The sequence below is a fragment of the Colobus angolensis genome, unplaced genomic scaffold, assembly GCF_000951035.1.
Source record: "Colobus angolensis palliatus isolate OR3802 unplaced genomic scaffold, Cang.pa_1.0 Scaffold13, whole genome shotgun sequence".
Classification (NCBI taxonomy): Eukaryota; Metazoa; Chordata; class Mammalia; order Primates; family Cercopithecidae; genus Colobus; species Colobus angolensis.
The window spans coordinates 6,036,864-6,044,641 of record NW_012114252.1 but is presented as its reverse complement, the minus strand read 5'-3'; the positions used below and the strand labels follow the sequence as shown (position 1 = coordinate 6,044,641).

The window sequence follows — 7,778 nt, the reverse complement described above, 5'->3', positions numbered from 1 at the left end:
GCTGGGAGTTGGAGACTGGAGCTGTTCCTACAATGTGATTTTTCTTTTAAGTCTTTCACACTTCAGGAAAATACTACATTCATCCATGTTGTGATTCGTATCAGACAGTTGCTTACTCAAAGATAACACAGATACCAATTCTTATTCATACTTTGAAACTATATTTTACCCTAGACTGCCTTGGTTCAAAGGCCTAGTTTTGACATCACTGTGGCAAATTACTGAAGCTCTCTGCTTTCATTTCTGTTTCTGTAAATGCAGGATGAAAACAGTATGTATCTCCTAGGATGGCTGTGATGAGTGAGTGAGACAGGACATGAAAGGCATGTTGCCCTTGTGGGCATGTTATATAGGGCTGGCTCTAGGAGGAAGGCTGTGTCTTTGTTCAGAAATCCCTGGAACAACTTAAATGTCTTTAGAAATGACAAGTGTCTCACTTATCCAGTTAGTTCCATAAACAGGTTCTGGAAGACATACTAGATAGAACTCAGCCCGTCAGTTCTGAGTGAGGCACATACCACGTGGGCTTGGGATGTCCTTAACCCATTTATGCCTAAGGTTGCAATTTTTTGAAATTTTCCAATCAGACCTTGGCGATGACCTTGAGCAGTAGGATATAAATAACTCCCACATGCTTAGCATTCCAATAATGGAACACTAGGCATAAACAGGTTTTAATTGGCTCCACAGTCAACCACGACCAATATCTCTATCTCAGCTTCTGCTGATGCCCTAGTTCAGGGCTCTGCATTCTGTGCCAGGGACACTCAGCCCCTTAACATGGATGTGCCACATGACAGGCAATAATATATTGGCCCCATTAGCCCTTCCTGGAGCAGTTATAATGAATTAGTCATGACAGACACATGTAAGAAACTAACATTTGCTAAATATGTACATGAGTCTTCATCACAGCATCATTTATGAAAACAACTAAACATTCACTAATGGTGCCAGTGGAATAAATCAGAGAACATCCCCTGCTACGTAACTCTCTGCATACATCAAAGAGAATGGTGTGGCTTTGCTTTTTCAACAATCTACCGAGCGGCCATGGGCATGTGGATATGGCCATGAATGAGCAAGATTCTCTAATCCTGTAGAAGTTAAGTTATGCCAGATAACTTGCTGCTTCAACAAAAATATTTAGCTTTTTAAATACGTGTTGTAGAATGCTAAAAACAACAACAAAAACCTAGAATTTGCCTGTATGCAGCCAGTAACATGTCTATTTAACCTGGACACCTTTTGAGGAATATTCTCAGATTGCCGCCATGCTGTTTATAAGACATTGTTCCTTATATACCTGTTTATGAATGAAAAGAAACATAAGGAGTGGGTACGAAGACTTCTATCTATGAATGATTAAAAAGGCCAGAGTATGAATACTTCTTGAACTTTTGGTAGTAAATGTAGAAAACATTTTATAAATCCTGTAAATAACCTGTTTATTTTTTATAGAAAGCCACAACAGAAAATGATTAGTATATAACTGTGTAAGAACACTTACATCCATTACAATCAACAAATGCTTCAAATGCGTATTTTAAAAATAGTTTTGAGTGTTAATTATGGGAGGGCCTTGATGGGATCATTTTGTGAACAGTTCGCTTTTATAACAAACTCAAGATGCAGCTTGCCAGTGAGCTCTTTTAGACATAAGCATTTTTATCAAACTGTTTTGAAGGGTTTGTTGTTTTAAAATCTTCTCCACCATGATACTTTGTCCGAGAAGACATGACAGATGTGGCCCCGTTGTATGCGTATCTGAAAGGTAAAACATAGTTTGGTAGGTTCTATTCTACGCATAGGGCAAACAAAAATGGGAAGAAACTGTTTCAGCCCGTCTTTGCCAATATCTAAATGTAAGTCTTCCTCTTTCTTAGATAGCTTTCTTCTCTCTTGCCCCAAGAAGTATTTTCAGTGTCATGTCTGAATAACTGGTGGGATGGAGAATCTCTGCAGAGGAAACTCATGACTTGGTCATTTGTTCAGTTATCCTCTTACAAAACCATGTTTTAAAACTCGTCTTCCTGGAACCCAGGAGACTTAGTGGAGGCCATCAACATTCCTGCCTACCTACAGGAAAATTATGATGAGGCCAAAGTGAAGAACATGTCCTCATATTCAGACCCTTATTTCTACTTACAGAATTTTCTTTGGAATATAATAATGGTAAAACTTTAAAAAATTAACTGTACTCCTAACCTTTTCTAATTCTGGATTTTGGAAGTTTCTAAGAATCATATGAACTATCTGTAATTTGTCCCACATGTAATGATTTAGAATAGCATTCTACTTTTTAACAGACCATTTTTGTCTCTTTTTCATACCTGGGTGTTTTGTTGTTGTCAGATATTGAAAAGCAAAATATGACACCACCAATTATGCACAGTGAGGCTCCTGCCCATCCAATAAACAGAGCGGCTCCTAATTCATACCTGTGAGAAAGCATTACACAAGTATTACAGCTCACTTATTTGGGGAGTAAACAGTATTTAACACTGATAGTCAACATTTACTAAATGCTCATTATGTTTTTTTGCTATTGAAAATTGTAAAGGAAATAATAACACCTTGTGGCTGCAAAATGCTGTAAACTCTTCCCAAAGTGTTTTTATAGCCATTAGACCATCCCAACATCCTGAAAGGAAATGAGGGCATCCACAGGGGCAAGGTCAAAGCAAAAGTAGTCACAGCCAGGGTCTCCTGACTCAGCCAGCACCTTTCCTCTGCACTCTGCCTTAACCTTGCCAAGCTTTCCGTCTGTCTATTCTGTTCTGCAGCGCAATTCATGTAGGCAGACTGTAGTTAGAAAACGAAAGGTTGCTTTTGCTGTCATGTTAGTTCAATTTAGTAAATGTTTACTAAGCACCTGCTATGTGCAAATCGTCATTAATCACTGCAGTCTAGTGGGGAAATGAATCAATAGCTATCATTTAGTGATACATTACTATTATGCATCTCCCAGATGGCAGGTCATAGTGCTCTGCCGATGACCACAGCAGGAGCAGATGCAAAGATAAACGAGACAGTCCTTCCCTGGGAAGGCCATGAAACAAATGTATGAACAGTGCTACTGAGGACAAAAAACAAGATCACTTACAGTAGCGGACTAGAGGAAATCCTTTCAGTTCACCCAGAGAACAAGGAATCAGAAAAGTACACCAAAATCTCAGTGACTATGTGTGTTCTCATGTTTGTTTAGCTTTCTCCAGAAGAATAGGTTGATTTTAGGTTTTTGTTTGTTTTTATAAAGAGTAACTCTCATTTGGGGCCCATAAACTTCCATTGCAAGACAAAAGAAATCTCGGTGCTTTTCAGTGTAAAATAAAGCCAGGGTCGGAGGGTCTGTTTTGATAGCACAGAAGAGAGTAAGAGGTCCAGGGGAAGGCAACACAGGGCCCAAGGTTAGTTCCAGCCCCAGGGTGCAGGGGAGCCAAGTTCAAGAGCCAAGGCCAGGCTTCAGTATCAGATGGAGGCCACCCAGTGCTGCCTGGGGTTGTCCTGAGCCTTGCTGCACCCCCTCCTACTTGAAGCGTCACTATCTCTGAACAATGGCTCTGCACATGGGCAGGCTTTCTGGTGTGGTCTGAGTCGCAGGCAGAGTGGTGTAATAGGATGGGCCCATCACTAGCCAGGGAAGCAGGAAGCAGGGTGTGCTTTTAATCAAGCACGCATGGTACCTGGCACTGGCATCTTATTTTAGTGAACCTCAGTATTTTAAGACACATATCACATTGATCAGGGACACGGGGCCCACTTGTGCATTTTCAGTTGGGATGGAGTTATGTGCACAATAAATGCTGCTCTGTGACCCTTTCTTTACTCATTCTTGTGTTGCCTTTCCTGGGACATCTGGGTGATCGATGGGGCAAGGAACAGCTGCAACTAGTGGGAAGCCCCTCCTGCTCTGGAGCACTAACTGTGCTCTGGCATCTGAGAAGCTTAAGCGGGTTCCCTTAAGGGGCAATGGCAGAGACAGAGGGTTTGTATAAGTGGGGAAAACACCCTTGGTCTGCACACACACACTCTGCCTTAACCTTGCCACGCTTTCCATCTGTTTATTCTGTTCTACAGCGCAAATCATTGAGGCAGACTGTAGTTAGAAAACGAAAGGTTGCTTTTGCTTTCACGTTAGTACACACAGACACACACACACACACACACACACACACACACACACACACACACACAGGAGGACTGAGCAGGAAGTCCACAAGTGAAAAAAGAGTTGGCCAGATCAGGAATGCTGAACTGGGAGTTTCAGAAAAGATACTTTCATTAAATATTGTGTTACCCATCTGAAAAAGATGCCCTGGATTTCTGCAGTCAGCCCTCCTTTTATGTTGTTTTAATGAGATTATGCACAGACAACAAGCAGCATGCCTGCCAAACTGGAGGTGCATGTCATTTGGCCCCTGAAACACCTGGAAATCCTAGAAGATGGCATCAGATCTGTCTGTTGGCACCCTTTTTACTGCAGAAAACTAAAGGAGTGAGCATAACTGAAAAGTTCTGCATGAAGTATATTATTATAGGATGACTATAATTGTACAACACTAGCTATTTTTCTCTACTTTTTTTTCCCAGTACAGGTTACGCTATCTTCTCTCCTGAAACTATACCTTAATATTACTCTTAGTGTAAATATGCCCTGAAAAAATGGTCTGAGATTTTTCTGAAAATATTGAACTTCACTAAAATAGAGTGCCAATGCCAGATACCATGGTTGATTATAAATAAATAAATACCGAATTATTAAGACTGGCCAGTTGGGGGATGAAGATGATAGAAATGATAAGCATAGCTTGGCACAATGAGTTCACTGAAAGAAGCATTACAAACACAGATACGGTAGTACTACAAATTACAGGATAAATTACCCAGGCGGATGAGGAAGTGGGTCTACATTAAGCCATATTGAAACTTTCTGGAGGAATTTAGGAATCATGAGTTTGGCTTATATTAATATTTAATATCTTTTAAAATATATCCTTTTAATATATCTTTTTCTTTTTTGAGATGGAGTCTCACTGTGTTGCCCAGGCTGGAGTGCAATGGTGCAATCTTAGCTCACTGCAAACCTCCACCTCCCGGGTTCAAGCAATTCTCCTGCCTCAGCCTCCCGAATAGTTGGAATTACAGGTGTGTGCCACCATGCCCAACTAATTTTTGTATTTTTAGTAGAGATGGGGTTTCCCAATGTTGGCCAAGCTGGTCTCGAACTCCTGACCTCAGGTGATCCACCCACCTCAGCCTCCTAAAGGGCTGAGATTACAGGTGTGAGCCACCACACATGGCCCTTTTTGAAAAATATCTTAAGTCACTATATATTGACTCTATTCCAAGGAAAAAATCATTTCCATTTGAATTTCAGTGTGAATTATGTTGGAGACAAACATTTAATAGACAGTATTCATTTAGAGATGATTTCAGAAACCATACGTCTACCCCAGAATTTTTTAATTTGGTGGCATGTTCTTTCAGACACTTTTCCTTCTTTCTGTTGAAAGATGTATCAGAAACTTACTCAACAGTGACTTTAGTTCACACCTCTCCATGTGTATCTGGCAAAAACTGACATGTGTTCATATGTTTATTGCGGCATTATTCAAAATAGCAAAGACTTGGAACCAACCCAAATGTCTAGTGGTGATAGACTGGATTAAGAAAACGTGGCACATATACACCATGGAATACTATGCAGCCATAAAAAAGGATGAGTTCATGTCCTTGGCAGGGACATGGATGAAGCTGGAAACCATCATTCTCAGCAAACTATCACAAGGACGGAAAACCAAACACAACATGTTCTCACTCACAGGTGGGAATTGAACAATGAGACTTGGACACAGGGTGGGGGCTAGTGGGGAAGGATAGCATTAGGAGAAATACCTAATGTAAATGATGAGTTGATGGGTGCAGCAAACCAACATGGCACATGTAAACCTATGTATCAAACCTGCACGTTGTGCACATGTACCCTAGAACTTAAAGTACAATAAAAAAACACACAAAAATAAATAAAAATTAAAAAACACAAATAATAAACGACAAAAAAACTGACGTGTGTTATTGAAAGACAGGACTGAGAAAGAGGTGAACATAATATCCACTCCAGTTTGTTCCCAGGCACATATTCTTTCACATTGATTAGGAGACTTAATTTAGTCTCTGTCTGGAAATCTTTCTTCCTTTTTGGTACACTAAGAAGCTGATTTCAACACGTTGGTAAGATTATCCAAATTTCAGATTCTCTGTTGCAGGTCTTTTGTGAACAATATCCTCCTGGCCCTCGGCCAGCCTTCCTGCTCAGAGTGTGCCCTCTTTATGACTAACACCAAAGTTTCTTCATTATTCTGAAAGGTTACAAATCTACATGACACTGGACCAATCCATATCCATGACTTTCAGGTTGAGGACAGAACTTCATTTATGGAGGAAAACATTGTTTTTAGAGAATCTCGGTTGATGGACTAATCAAAAGCACGTATAACTTCAATATACATTAATAACGTCACTAAGTGACTTTAGAAACGGAATGGGGAACAAATTTACTTCTAACAGAAATTAAAACACAGATAACGACTTATATTTTCTCAAAGAAGAAACCATAAAGATGTAAGGTGAAGTCACTCTCCACCCGGCTGTATGTGGTGCTGTAGGCTGTTGTGCATGGCTCTCATTTCATGTTGAGCTGGCCAGAGCTACACCAACCTAGAGACCTTGATTCTGATGCATTTCATACTTCAACTCATATTTTAGCCATTTAGAGTAATCCTAAGGAAATGGAATGCTGAACAACTTATTTTCACCTCCTACTTTTGTCTTCCTGGCACCCAAATCCCTATTCTGATTTAAGTTTGCCATCTATGGGGAACTGGTATAACCTCCTCTGGTTACCTCTACAGAAATGACATGCCAGGTATTGTGCTAATCAGGTGTTCAGGGCAGATAAGAGGGACATGGCCCTGGCTCACAGATCCAGATTGTATAGTCTACTGGGGATAGTCAGACATTAAACCAATAATTACAGTAAAGTGTGATGAAACAATAAGAAGAGCATGTTTTTGCAAAGTAAACATTACCACGGTTCTCCCAAACACACTCAGATGTGGTTCAAGTCAATGTCCATGCTAACAACAGCTACTATTACTGCCAGCTCATTGTACTAGGACTTTTCTGTGTGTGCTAATATTTTTTTTACAAACATTATGATATTCAGTCTTCATAAGCCTGGGAGATACGTATTACTATACTCATTTTACAAATGAGGAAACTAAAGCTCTGGGAGATTAAATTACTTGTTCCTTCATGTCTTAGCTAAATAAATGGTAGACCCATGATTTAACACCCAAAACTGTGATTCCAAACCGAAGCTCTTAATTGTCACACCATCATCCTTTTATGTACACTTTAAGTAAAACATTTTATAAATATAAAAAACCCATCAATGCAACATATTTTTAGTTGTCATTTCAGAAAGATGGGAATTTTCTCTCTCCCTGGCTGGTTATGTTCTCAGTGACTCAAGAGCTTCAGGGCACGGGATTTTTTAATGAATGCCCTCGGGCTGCCTTTTCTTCTGGCACAAAAAGAGGTTTGGATACCAATTAGAATCAGGGCATGTTGGAGCTGAAAAAGGAAAGAGCAGGCCCCCCCCCCCAAAACAAAGCAAGATCGGTTCTAACAAACGAAAGCACCTCATCCTTTTAAGATCCCCAGAAAAGTGAAGCGACCTTGCTGAAGGTCACAGAGCTAGAAGCCAGGTCTTC

General features: G+C 40.2%; 1 protein-coding gene across 3 annotated transcripts in view; it reads right to left on the bottom strand.

Annotated features, from left to right (window-relative positions):
- Window positions 1-1,428: 1,428 nt before the first annotated feature.
- The window catches only part of CLDN10 (claudin 10), a 131,635-nt gene continuing 125,285 nt past the window's right edge, over window positions 1,429-7,778 (bottom strand). For 2 of the 3 annotated variants that reach the window (XM_011933799.1, XM_011933800.1), the window contains exons 4-5: window positions 2,334-2,441; window positions 1,432-1,767 (exon numbers count right to left, since the gene is read on the bottom strand). In XM_011933799.1, the coding sequence (XP_011789189.1) occupies window positions 1,653-1,767; window positions 2,334-2,441 (223 nt within the window). In that variant the 3' untranslated portion in view covers window positions 1,432-1,652. Of the gene's footprint in view, window positions 1,768-2,333; window positions 2,442-7,778 lie in introns of all 3 variants that reach the window. The other variant, XM_011933797.1, reaches the window with a different exon arrangement.